Here is a 14,980-nt window from a genome sequence, read left to right on the forward strand (position 1 = left end):
CGTCGTTGGAGGCGCGCGATTGGCGTAAATAATTGATCGAATCGGATGTTACCTGGCCGGAGCAAAAGTTTCGAAACGGCCCGAAACTTCCGTAACGGTGGCAAATTTTTACACCTCCCGTGAGGTTACCACAAAAGGCGTCCCTGACGTCGTCGTCCCCGTCTGGCGAGTTCGCGGAAGTCTTGATCAATTCGTAATTAAAGCCAGCTAGGAGAAGGGGGAAGGAGAAAGAGGGAGAGGGGGAAATTTCGATATCGCGGCGCGAAGGAGCCGTTCGCGGAAGCTGTTTGCGCGCGTATCGCGGTAAAGAATTCATTAGCGGGATCCACGGGCCGGAATGAAAATCTTAACGGAACTTCCAGTAAATTTCTAAACGCCCGATAACCGTCCCGTGTTTTCCTTCAATTAATCGAAACCGTGGCCCCGACTCGACTGAATAATTGATCGCGACGCATTAAACGCGCGCCGAACGATTTTCAGCCCTCGAACATTCCCTCATTTTAGTATTTGTTCAATAGATTGAATGGCCACGTTAAGCAGATCGCGGTACTTCTGTGAAATTTATTTTTTCGAGCGGAAGTCCTCCGACTCTTGGGATTCCGCTTATTTTATGGAGCAGGGTCTCTCAAGCTCCACCGTTTCAGGAACCTTCTAACGTAAGTGTGGACAAGATTTGAACGAACCCCGCAAAGTGTATTTTCAATTTTGTAATATACATAATATCAAGGTTAATTTCAATTAGTTGTATGTTGTTTAATGAAACACGAACCAAAACTAAATATATAATAAGCACTACTTTTCTACAGATTCCTAAACGAAGAAAAATGTTTAATGAACGAACCGCTGAATTTATTTTTTAATTTGTTTAAATAATGTCTATTGAAACATACGCTGAAAATAAATGTATAACAAACATCACCTTCTTACAGATTCCTAAATAAAGACAAAATTATAGGGAACCCTTCCCATTGAATTTTCTATATTTTAATATAATATGTAAAACTGTTTCTTAAACATCAAATAATTTTTCAATAATATTTAATCAATCTGATTAATTTTTGTTTAATTTCAACTTTGTCTACGTTGTCTGCTAAAACAATGAATCAAACATGAATCAAAAATTCGTCGCCTGTGTATAAAAAAAATGTGATTTGGATAAACATTCGCAGTTTAATAATAAGAGTACAAATGTTATACTACTTCAGTTGAAACTTTCAGTCCTGCTTTTCATCCCGAGCTCTTCCAAGAGTTATCCATTTAGTTCAAATAAGGTTCGGAACACTTTGTCATGTAAATTAGTTTCATTAATAAATTTCTAAACGGTTGATGGTCTGACGAAAAATCAACACCGTTCAAGAATTTTCAAGCCCATTCGCCGATCGAGGTGTTTGTATTTCGCGAAGAAAAATCGATGAACAAAACTTTCAGCTCTCGTTACAAGCGACTGGTTCGGCTTTAAGACACGATATAGAGGTGTTTGCAAAATTACGCTCAAATGAATGTTAATCTTTGATGTATTTACCATATAACTTTGCCAAAATTAAGTAGTAGTAGTTGAATAACTCCAAGACATCGTATTTAATTTATGATCACGTTTTTTAGCGTGAAATCGACCGCACAGATTTGAGTGTACTACAATTTTGATTTAAATTTATTTATAATTTATTTATAAAATCGAAACGTTGCACTTTATATTCATTACTTTATTTTGATTTTAATTGGTGAGGGATATTTTATTCAAAAATTATTATCGAAAATTCGTGTTCTGAGAATCATCTATGTTTATACTTAGTTTACGGTTTATATCAGCACGAATTTCTGTTTTCAAACTTCTAAATCCCCGCGGGAAGGAATATTCCAAACGCTTTCTCAAATAATGGACTAGCATTTAACTTAAGAATTCTTAATGCAATGGCTGATAAGGTTGTAAATATTTCAGAAGTTACTAGTATGTTAAAATTTCATTTCAAAGAATGTTCAAACTAATGCATGCATTAGAAGCCACATTAAATTTTAATCGATGGATTTCGGTGCATTGTAAAATTAAAGACATTTTTTCCTATGGTAATAACGAATACATTGCTTAGTGTGTTTAGTATTAAATAGTTTTAGACTGGTTTAAGAATCATACACATTTGTCTTGTCATAAAGTTTTTGATTGTCAACTATAGGCATCTCCAATGAATTTTCAAAAATTTCTCCTGATAATGAAGAAAATATAAATGTAGATCTAATCTGTCTATAAATGTGTATGCTTTAGTAGTAAAATAATAACGTAGAAAATAATATAATAATATGAAATATTAATCACTAAAGAATTATTTCGAAGCAATCAACTACGAGAGTGTTTACTTTAACAAACTAATTTTTTAAGAATCTACCAGAGAAAACACCAGGAAAAAGTAAAAACCTATTTTTTCTAAAGTTTGTTCAAATGCAACCATATTAAACAATTTAGAACAAAGGGGGACAAACACGAAATTTTTAATAACGATAACAGGTGTTCCAAAGTGCAGTGTAACAGTAGAGGGAAAGGACAAGATGAACTAAGAAGAATGATAAACAAGTAACAAAACGTAGCGTGATTAAATTTTTACCGACTTGTATCGCTTTTTCATTGTAATAAAGTCCAATAAGCTCCACGGAATTAAAAAGTTTTTACGACGTTTCAGCGAGCAAAGCTTTTCCATCTTGTCGCGAAGCGAAGAATTTCGATATTATAAAGCCACAAAATTTTACACCTGTGATAGCGTTACATGTTCGCCGCGACAGTGCGTTTCAATTAGCGTAACCAATGTGCGTAATTAACACCCACTATGCATCGCGTATGCATATACTGCGGCTCATATACACTCCATCGTAGAAGCACATTAAACCAAACACTCCTTGACGATTGTTGATGCATCTCGGCTTCCATCGATTAGGTATCGTTTCTATCGTGTGCGTATGTACTAATCAAGTGTCATAATTGGTATTGACAACTCAAGGCTTTGCACATTTCCTCTGGAATTTGACTGTAGAAATGCGTGGATATGAAAAAATGAAACATAATAACCTGTAAGTGTATTAATAAATTATTTAGAATTGCATCATTGCAAATGTATGGAAATCAACATGCTTTTAAATTGTTCCATTCCAATCTAAACAACATCAGCGTTATATGACAATTTTTAATATCAAGTGTGAGAATAAATTGAACATCCTTTTCTGTATTAACAAATGCATTCGTTTTCAACGCTTAACAGTCGCAGGAATATATATTTCTTGTATAATATTAAATATCGATTTTATTTATAGTATAGAAAAAGTTGAAATTATAGGGAGTTAATTTAAAATAAATAGAAATAACATTTTCTATGAATACATCTCGCAAATAGACTGTCTCATTTTAAAGGAATGCTTTTTCAAAATGTTTGGAAAGACTTATCGTACATTAAAAATAAATATTGGTTTCAAAATAAAATAATTTTTTGGAAAAAAAAATAACCGACTTCAAAAAAGGTACAGTGAAAAGTATGAAATAATTTCTAGTTAATTTATATGAATACGCACTAGCTCTAGATATAATTGCTTAAAAGTATGGGAAAATTCAGTGAAATGTGTGAAATAATTTCTATTTAAGCTGCATTGTTATTCACCATCGTTTGATGAAATTATTAAATACATCATATTAAATGCAATGCACCTTTTTCGGAGGCGGCGCAGATGTAAAAACTTTTTAATTCCGGTTTGGGTTAGCTTTTGGTAGAGGCGGCAGTATTGAATGCTGTCAATGTATACATGTAATAATATGTAAGAAATTCAATACATTTGTAGAAGATGATTTAATTATAGGCTAAATCAGGGACAATTAAATAGGTGAACAGAAATAATACACTATTCCCTCTAACGATGATTTACAACGGTAACGCAATGTTTTTTACTTTGTCTCGCTGTAGTAGACGACCAAAAATGTTCGTGAATTTTTTATCAGCGAGTGTAATTTACTTTCCTAATTTACTAAATGAACAGCTAATTGGGCGCACAGTAATAACGCGGAGGAAGTGAGAACAGCTGAAAGATTTAATATCGTGTATGAGATTAAATCCACAAATGCGGGTGGTACTCGTCGAGCGAGATGTAAGTCGATTTCCGACGACAATCAATAAATTCTCCAATTTCCCAAAGATACAAACGAAGGAATGAGCCTGGTGAAACCAAATATGTTTATTAGTACAGAAACAGATGTCTATATTATTCTAGTTTTGTGCATGACAAATTTGTTAACAATGCTACCAAGCTAAAAACAGAAATTAAGAGCATTTAATTGGGTAGAAATGTATAATAATACTAATTTGTTGATAAGTAATATTTAGTATAGTTAGTAATGTATGTATAAGATGTTTATATTATTCTCACTTTGTATATGTATTACAAATTATCTGTCAACACTGATGTGAAGCTACCTGAAATAGAACAAACTGAAAGTATTATGATATCCACATATTTTCAATGGAATACAACCGCAATTCCTTACTTAGGCAGTATTACCTTACTTCATTTCTTCATTTTTAACCCCAACTTTTGAAAACAAGACTGTTAATCACTGCCCTCATATGGTTCGTTCCATCCTATTGTTATTTAAACTCGAAGAGTATTAAATTTCCTGTATGCGCAATCTCATCAGGTGACATAACGATCGCCTTTCGCTCTGTCTCTAGTAATATCACGAAAGTTAAATATTAAATAAAGCTTTCAGTCACCGTATCAACAGACAAAATTTTATTCCATTTTAAAAGCCGCTTGTGGTACTCGAGAATCGATAGCAAACAAGAAGACTTTTAGAATTTTTCAAACCTCGGGAAACAAAAATCCCTGGAAGGCACAATCGCCAGCATCCACTGAACCGTTCAACGGGAGCGAAACTAATTTCCGAATAACGTTACGTCACGAGGGAAGAAAAACGCTATAAAATTATATCTAACAAGGGAAGCTTCAATCTTCATTCCCTTGTTCCATCGAAGGTAAACGAAATCGCGTCGAGAGAAGTTTCCCAAGTTGATGGGAGTTGAAAAATTGAGAACTCCGGGCTCGGACTAATCTTCGAAACGTTCCAAATCCGAGGCAGACGGCCGCGTAATTAATAATAAGAAGGAAGAGACGGAAAAGCGGTCAGATAACCAAGGGGGGTGGGGGGGGGGGGACGAATCAGCGTCATAAATGTCCATAGGAAGTTCGCGTAACGACCGACAATTAAATCCTCGTCTCGGTCGGGGCCAAAGAGGAAGAAGCGTTGCATTATGTATACGAAAGCCCCGAGTCTGAGGAAACCAGAAGAAGAACAAGAAGGGAAGAAGCGAACAGCCGAATGAATACGATATTGTTGCTATCCGCCCGCAAGTTTTGTTCCTTCGGTGAGCGCTCCCAGCACCCTCCGGCAGCCCTCACAAATAGCAGTTTGACTCGACTATGGAATAAATTAGCCGTGCCGAGAGCTTCTCGACCGAACGATGGAAAAGGAGGGTTGCGCATCAGAAAAAGTGAGGGACACTGCGGGGAAGGGACGCGGGAACCAAGGAGAAAAGCGCGGGTGTAACGGGTAGGGGCGTGAAGGGGGTGGCAGGAATGGTTGGTTATCAAGAAACAGGGGTACTTTGGCCCTTAGGCGGTCCTTAATAATAAATTCATATCTCTACGACCTCCTGGTCCCCCTCAACTCTCCCTTTCACTCGTCCTCGTACGCACACTCCCGCCACGACCCAGTCCCGCAACCAGAGTCACCCTTGGCCATCAGAGAACCACGCGGGGAAGGACGATCTCTCCCTCTCAGTCAGACTACAAATCTCTTTTTTATGCCGCTTAATAAAACTCGTCTGACATATCTCTGACTGCTACCACTTAATTTCGATTCCCTGTGTCTACCCCTGTACGATTCTTCTTTTGTTTCCTTCTCCCATGTCCTTTCGTTCCTTCGCTCTATTCTTGTATCTGTAGAGGTAGTTAAATGAGTTACAGTTTTTCGAACATGGATTCTTCGGGAGTAAAATAGACTTGATACGCAATATTCAACGAATTAATAGAATACATCACTGTTGAGGAAAGGTTATCATACTCTTTGGTCTCAGTTAAGTAATCGTATCCTTTCATACGTACAACTCCAGTTTTAAATTGTGACTTGTATGTATATAATTAATTTTGAAACTGCGTAATTAGGTTTTCTTTATATTTATTGGTATTAAAAGATTGTTGATCTATAGTTGACAGAAAAATCTATTTTGTACTGTCTGTTTATCTTCGGTGTTTGTGCATTCTTGTTTTTTTTTTTTAATTGTTTATTGCCAATTTCTTTCTTGTTGAAGACTTACAGCAACAGTATGTCGGTCAGGATTTTGGCGGGTCCGATTAAATGACAGTCGTACGGTGTTATGTTCAGGGAATATAGTTGCCGAACAAGACGTTTCCTATTTAATTCCTCAATTTTGTTCAATGTTATTAAACTGACACGAAGTCCAGCGTTACTGCGAGGGAAGAAAACTCTTTCCCCGTGAACAATATTCAGTTTTATTTTCTTCATGGATTTATTTCCTGGATCTAACAGCTGGCAATAAGCATCAGCATTGGTTGGGTGAACACGTCTGACATGTCTCTGACTTCTACTACTTAATTTCGATTCCTTCCGCCTAGCACACCCCTAGTCGATCCTCCTTTCATCTTTTCCTCCCACGTTATTCTTTTCTCATGTCCTCTTCTTTTTCTATACTGTTTATTCAGTTTGTATGTTTACACGATTGTAGCTTATTTTCCAATCACTTGATTTCGATTCATTAACGGGAATATTTTTTTTCGGAGCTTTCGTAAATGTAGAAGAGTTATTATCAAAGATTCATTTTAAGTTTAAATTTAGAAAAAAATATGGTAGGTGATCACAAATTGTCCAATGGAAATTTTTGTATTTTCTTCAATGTCATCAAACTAATTTTATGTTATTTATATTCTGTGGGAGAGGAACCTCCTTTTTGGGCACCATTTTCAGTCATTTTCTATTAACGAATGTATTAGGTAAACCGAAAAGTAATGTCGTTTCTTTTACATTAAATACAAAGTTTCCAATAAATTTCTATCTTTAATACATTATATAATCGCCTCATTGTCAGCAGCCTTTTATCACCTAGCGTGCAAATTTTCAATGCCAGAAAAATCAATGAGCTGATAAATGATAAACAAGTATTTAAAATGGCAAAAACGACATTACTTTCCAGTCCACCTAATATTTACTAGATGTAATAGTATCAATGAGCGTGGGTTGTTTGGTAGGTGGAACACGTCTGACATATCTCCGACTTCTACCACTTAATTTCGATTCACTCCGCCTAGTACAACCCTAGTCGATCCTTGTTTCATCTCTTCCTCCCACGTCACTCCTTCCCCAAGTCTTCCTCTTCTACTATACCTTGTCTATGCTTTTCTATACTCTTTCCATCCTCTATATTTGTAGGTTGTTGTTTCTTTCTACATCGTACGCTCTCGATTCCTTTCTCACTGGACATTTGCGGCGACAGCGTCCCTTTTGGGACTTTCCTGGACCGCGGTTGATCTTATTCTATTCCATCCCTCACACGCAAACGGAATGAATTCGAATTCCATTCGAGACCCCTGGTATCTCTTTGTAGCTAGTGTTTCGTCGACGAAGATCGATTTCGTGTGTTGGCCGAGAAACGAAGTACCGATTGACGAAGTCGTGCTCTTGCAAGCGGGAAAAGAAGTAAATCGTCCCTCTTTTCAAACTATTAAGTTGAATGGGAAGTCGTTTCGTCTCGTTTGCTGGATAAAGGTAGAGCTATGGGGTTTTCAAGAAAAAACAATCGTTTAATCAATTGAACAGTTTCTTTCGTTACATGATACTTGACGATGATATTTCGTTAGATAACACTTGGCACTTTAATTGTCAACGACCTTCTCAATTTTAAGATTATTCAAATATTTTGGGTTTACATCAAAATACACTTGTACTGTATTATACTTCTTCTTATACTGATTTCTTTGGAAATTCAGATTGTTTTGAAAGTAAATAATTCTTCTAGTGATCTGAGTACATGGGTTGTTGGAAAATGCTAGTTTTGGAGAATATGACGGCTGATAATGATATGGTTCGTTAGGTTCGACAGCAACTTTATTGTTATAGTGTTAGCGTAATTTGAACACTAATTGTTTGCTTTTTTTAATGCAAGTTTCATTGAAGTGTCTTTAAACATTCAAAAGCTATAGATTTATTTTTATTTTCGTCAAACAACTGACATCGAGATAGCGACCACATGAATCTAAGAATATTCAAAATTTTGAATACAACGAGACAGGGAATTCGTCGAGTTTAAGTCGATTTCATTTTATAATATATATCTTCTATGATATTGCTCTGTTGTGAATCGTTTATAAAGAACATATTGTAAAATATTTACCCACTGCTTATTTCTATAAATTCTGTTAACATCACTAAATCTTACTTGAAACAGATCTTTAACAAAAGGAAAACGACATTAAGACGTCACAATGAATCTAACCAATCCCACAAATAGCCTCATTTACACAGAATATTCCTACTACGTATGATCAGTGATACAAAATACATCTACATAAATGAAATAAATGAATTAAACGATTGACAGAATTATCAGTCGACTTAACTTAGAGGAGAGACGAAGATTCAATTTGTGAACTCAAATTGTCCGGACGTCAATTATCAAATTATCCGTAATGTCGATAATATTATTCTCCGTTCGGTTCTTTTGAGGATCGTTCGCAATCGTCGTGCAAATAAGGTACACAAAACGGGAAATTAACTTTGCCGCGCAAAGAATCGTTCCGCATTAAAAATGTTGAAAAGAACTGAATGGAAACACGGTCGAACGAACAAAGAGAGAATTCCAACAGCTAAGCCTGAATAATTGCGAACAGTGTCGGGCAGTGTTTGCGGGACCGAGAATAATACCTTTACACATTTTGTTTTATAAAAGCGACCAATTAGTAAGTAATATTCGTGTCCGACGGTAAAAACCCTCTGAGCTATTGTGTGACTTTTAGAAATCTCGCCAATTAGAAAGCAATTTTCCTGGAACGCGGGGAGGATTTCCCTCTGGTATACCCACGGTATATTTACGCCCGCTTCATTCTGCCTTTTTTTTTGCGTTAATTTATTTTTGCGCACGCATTTCCACTTAATTCCGACCAAAGAAACGTTTCCGTCGCGAAGTTTCTTCTTCGAACTTTGCAATTCTGTTTTGTTTACTTGATGTGTTTCGTTTCTCTAGAAAAAAAAATATGTTTTGAAATTACTTAGCTTTTTGTGTTGTATTTACACAACCTCTACTGACAATTCCTGTGTTAAACTTACGATTTGTATTTAAAATTTAATTTTAATTTTGGATTTGTTAAATAATTTCATACTCAACACTGTGTACATAGAAATTCCTAAGGGAGATTTAAAAAAGGGGTGAAGCATGAAAATAATGTTAACATTCTGTTTATTTGTCTATACTTATGCTTAACTGATATTTCAACGTTAACTTTATCTTTCGCTTCAACTCCAGCAGCGAGTATCTATGTATTTTGTATTCACGATTTAGAACATACCATTTACTAGTGTCTAAACTTTCAATCTAATTTCTGTATCGACAGAACTACTTCACTCAATTTGTACTTCCGTTGAACTTTCATTTTAAACTTCTTTCTCTCCTTAACTTTCAGTTTTAATTCTCAGTTTCTGTCCTACGGTAACGATCTATTTTCGTTTCTTCTATTCTCTTCTATTTCGTCTATTCTATTATACCCTATCCTGGCATTTGCAATATTATTTTCATTTGACTTTGGAAAACGAATGTTAAACACAATCGAGAATTTATAAATTAAGGAAATGATTTATACGTATGTAACCTCAGGTGTCTATCTTTTAACATTTAAAGTTCTAATTTTAAATCACACTTTAAATTACTACATCAATATTAGGATTGAATTTTAATATTTAGAACTATAGTTCTAAATATTCATGCAAATTCAGATCGATGTTGTAAGAGTTTTCCAACTACAAAATCTTCTTCATTTCTTATATTATTAATTTGAATCAAATTATCATTATTACAATAAAAGCATAGACATTCCAATTTCCTAGCTACTATGGCAAAACAAAATTAATTGATATTCTCATTATTTTACTCGCAATAAAATTCAATTAATGTGAGTTATTATTTACGTCTCACGAGTAATATTCCATTATCCCTCTTTCTATATACTTTGAAAATGGCTTCAATAGCAACAAGTTGCAACGTCGTTAATTAAACTGCTTGCAATAAAACCTGAATTGCACGATCATTCATTTTTACACAAGCAAGCTTCCTTCGGCGAAGTTTATATCCTCCATAAATTTCACGCACATGTAACTGTAATTATCCTGATGTGCTCTTACTGACTTGTAACGGATTAAGCTTGAATGCTTGCTGATTGATAATAACCAATCACAGTAAAAGGTATTAACTTCCCTTTGCCATTTCTAATTTAACGATGATTCTCAAACGCGTTCATAACGCGTTTGATTATGCGACGTGGCTTTCGGCGACTGATTAATTTTGGGTCCCATCTACGAGGTAATAATTCAAAATTAGTACTGTAGCAGTAGCATGTAGGGTCGATCGCTCGGAACAGCTTTAACTAGAATTACTAACATCAAACCACTGGTCAAAGGTCTAATACGCTTGCCCTTCCGGCTCTAACAGTGCCTAAAATCGTACATGGCCATGCCGAAATAATTACAGACAATTAACTAGATGGGAAACACGTTGTTACAGATCTTGATTTGAATCTTGAGTGATTAGAGTCTTGAATACTATACAGTACTTTTTTATTTGTAGATGATTTATAACTTAGGCATAACATATTCTATAGTTCCACTTAAAAATATTCGAGATTAACATAATTCGTTGAAACTTTGATATCACAAGGAATATAATATCTGGACATATCGGTTAATTTTTCAGCAGATAAAGGTTAACTGATTGTAGTTAAAATTCTTATTATAATTAAAAAATTAGCATTAGAATTCTGATTTACTATGATTGCGTTCAAACACTACTTTTAAAAATACAGATAATAAAAGAATTTCATACAATATAATTATAAATACTTTATTAATTGATTAATATTTCAACGATATAATTATTTCTGTTCGTATACCGTTATAGTAAGAATCTCGGTAGATGAATTAACATTCTTAAAGCTAGTTAAAAGGCTAATAGATTGCACAGTGGACAAATGAAGTCATGTGGTTGGCAACGTTATGCATATAAGTATTAACAGTAGATTGTATACACTGTGTTTATGCGTTTAGTATTTGATTCGAGCACATAAAAACATAATGGTGTCTATAAATAATATAAATATATTTAATTTCGGAATGATATTTATAACAAATTTGAGTGGTGCTTATACTTAAGTCAAACGATAGTAGAAAATAGATATAAATTTTAAGATTAGTACATCAAAGAATAGAGAATTTGTATATTTATTTCTCCCTTAATGTTGTCTTTGTAAATTGCAAATCATTTTTAATTGTAGTGTATTCCACACAGATCTTGACAGAAAGATACCTTCCGATCAATAAAAATAAAACTACAAAAATTTCTATTCTACAAAGAAATGTTCATTTAGATATTCGTCTATAATCCGTACAATTAAATCAAAATCGTCTAAACAATGTAATGTTTATGAAGTAAAAGGAGTCGTCTTGAACTATCAATGTCTCCCCTATGTTTTACTTAAGATCAACACGACACAAACTTCCCATAAACATCTCGTAGTGAAACACGAGTCCACAAATTAATACGCGCCCTCGAAACCGAAAGTCTTTCCCCTCATCCTCAAGGAACAATCTCGAAAGATATTAATTCAATTGAAACGCAGTAAAATGATATTGCAATCTTGCGGATCACTGCCGGGATTGCTGCATATGCAAACGCACAGTTCCCCTCGCATTCCAAACCCTCATCCCCTCGGGGGAAACCTTGTTTTATGCCTTCCTCTCGAGTCGATATCAGCACCAGATCGCTATCGCTGCGAATGTTTGATAGAGCAACGTTTCGCGGGATCGCTATGAAAGCAACCCCCCGTCGGTCACTGATTTCCACGAATTCAACTCCACTTTTCCTGGATTCTATGCTCGGTTGGTAGCAGAGAAGGGGAGGGGAGGAGCGGGTAATCGCCACCCCGGATCACCTCCCTTTTTCTTGCTGGCAGCCTTTTATGCTAAACGCTCGCTTCATTTGAATGTCGCTAATGCGAAAAACCGATGCATACTAATGGAGAGTGTTTTCCTCTCTTTCTCACCCTCCCGTGACGGGCCAGGGGCCAGAACACCCCGAGATCACCCTCCCTCGTTTTCCATGCACGTGTCCGTACGTGGCGTTCGCGTGCACGCGTGTTTGCACACCGACCGGCCATTTCTCCGGCGACTCTTTATGTCATATGCATACATTAAGCCTGGTATACACGGTGCCTCGGAAGAAGCTGCGCGCCGCTATTGAAGATTTCAAGGCGTTCGAAAAAAAATAACCCAGGCAACTTGGCGGCGAATGCAAATCGTCGGGCTGACGATTCAGCTGTAATTTATGGTAAGCGTTGGCGCGACGGTGTACCTCCGTAAGCCTGCGGAGACACCCTGTAGATAACCGTGGAAAGCCATCCCACGAATCTCTTAATTTTTTCATCGCGCGTCCGGTCTAGTTTCTTCGAAACTGTGTTGCAAGTTGCGAAGACGATCAGAATTGGTTTTAATACTATTTTGAATTGACTAATTTGAATATTTGAATTGACTAATTTGATTGGAATGAATGTCTCCGGTTTTCTTTTATTTCTGTTGGTATCATCTGCAAGAACTCATGACGTTCGACTTTTAAATTAAATTATTAGGTAACTCATTGGAAGTATTGGATTGTCTAGAAATTTCGTGCCAATTTTTAAGAAAAGTTCAAAGGCACATTTGAATTGTAATATATATTTATTGAATTACATAGGTACCATTTTTTCCATAACATTTCCATCTTTTAAGGAATATTGTTTGTTTTTCAATTATTCCGATGTATTCAGACTTGTAATATCTACCAAAAATCGATATGGACTCTTCAGACAACCCAATACATATTTGTAAAATACATTAAGGAATAAAAAATTGTCTATAGGGTCAATCAAAAGGGACTACACTATGGCCTTGATCTCTATGCCAATCATCTAATCATCATCCTTAACATGATAATCTTCCCAGGTCTTATAATACTTCATTTACACAGTGGCGGCATATGAATGCCTTTTAACAAATAAATGATTGGCAGATATTGAAATGTAAATTTAAAGTTAAATCTCTAGATCATTCACAGGCAAGTATCTAATTTGCAAATTAGCTTCCGACCGGATTCCCACGGATCAGTTAAATTAACTGTGATTGCTTCGTGTCTGAAATCAAACATTATGACCGAACGGTACCTCAGGATAGCAGCGTTTCCGCGCGATTTCGCGAACGATTTAATCAGGAATTAATAGATCGCCGCGGAATCGATTCCCGGGGCTTCTAGGGTGGTTAATTAATTGCGCGTATATACTTGCCGAGGAAAGCTGAATCAACTGGAAACCGAGACGTATCCAAGCCAAAACACGACGACCAAGAAACGCTCTGCATTCGGTCGCTGAGCTTGCCAGCAAATAACGCGGCTCGTCTTCCCTACTTCGTGAACACCTTCCCCGAGGTTGGCTCAGATGCACGTCGGTATTTCTAGCACAATCTTAACTAGTGCTAGTCGAGAATCAAATTACTGCAATCGCGGATATCTGGTTTAACGTCTCGGGGAGACACGTGAATTATTCTCGGAGTTGAAGGATTTTCTGAGAGCGTGTTAAGTGTCGTTTTGGTTTGGTCGAGAAGTCAAATTCGACCCCCAATTTCAATGTCAAGGTCAATTTTACGGAAAGTTTTTCAATATATTTTCGCCGATCACAGAGTGTAGTATCATCTCTGATAAGCCTCGACATAACATTTGTTTACACCCTGTACAGTTCATTTTTATGAACGGAAACAAGTTCTTCAAACTAGAGAGTCTGTTTAAAGAAAATACAATATATTGAATAAATTGCAATCAACATTGCAAACATAGGTATTTACAATAAACAACGTTCTACTTGCTGCGTCCTTAAATAAAATAATCCTGTGCAATGTGACATTCAGTTCAATAGGTTTTCGAATAGAAACAATTCTCGAAGGGAAATTTATAAGCTTAGTAGAACAAAAATGATACAGGCTTTGTGATTGAGAAGCCACGCATAGTTTACAGTTGGTGCTCATTTTCAATATGAATAAGGCTACAAAAATGAAGTTTCGAAAGTGTTCGTTTTACTTTATGTTTGAAAGGAATGCTAATAAATTTGATAGTTATGCGATTATGGAAGTTCTCGTTGCTAATACCGCAATTTATAGGGCATAAACTTTTGCGACCGATTTTATTTTGCATGATATTGTCACGTCGATGCGCTCAGCGAGATACACTGACAAAGAGCTGCCAGGCATTCTACCATAGAACAGTTTCAATTTTATGGTAATTTGGAGTGGAGGGCGATGATAAAAGTTTCAGAAATTCTTCTGATGAGGTGCCTCGTTTGCGAACCACTGCTGTACACGAGGAGCGACGTTCCGTCATTAGCTCGACAAACGTTTCTCTGAGGGATGATTTTACAGCAGAAATAAACAAACGACACTTACCGTACAAGCGAATGCTGCCGTCGGTTTCACCGCGCGGATTTTTCGCGATGCATTTGTAGCTACCGTAATCCTCCTCCTGTAAAGCGGAATAATAACAATGTCAGAGTCGTCGAGTGACTTCTAGGTAAGTGCTCTTACAGAAAATTAAGGGTAAGTAGCATTAGTCGCATAATATTTATTGTAAAACGTCCCTCTGCAAGAATATCAGGTTTT

The 14,980-nt window shown here is 36.1% G+C and overlaps 1 protein-coding gene across 1 annotated transcript in view; it reads right to left on the reverse strand.

Annotated features, from left to right (window-relative positions):
• LOC128874191 (lachesin-like) overlaps nt 1–14,980 on the reverse strand; it is a 459,577-nt gene that overhangs the window by 81,850 nt on the left and 362,747 nt on the right. Inside the window, exon 7 of the mRNA XM_054118654.1 lies at nt 14,768–14,843. Coding sequence (XP_053974629.1) covers nt 14,768–14,843 — 76 coding nt within the window. The remainder of the gene's footprint in view (nt 1–14,767; nt 14,844–14,980) is intronic.

Source organism: Hylaeus volcanicus, chromosome 3 (assembly GCF_026283585.1).
Source record: "Hylaeus volcanicus isolate JK05 chromosome 3, UHH_iyHylVolc1.0_haploid, whole genome shotgun sequence".
NCBI classification, from domain to species: Eukaryota; Metazoa; Arthropoda; class Insecta; order Hymenoptera; family Colletidae; genus Hylaeus; species Hylaeus volcanicus.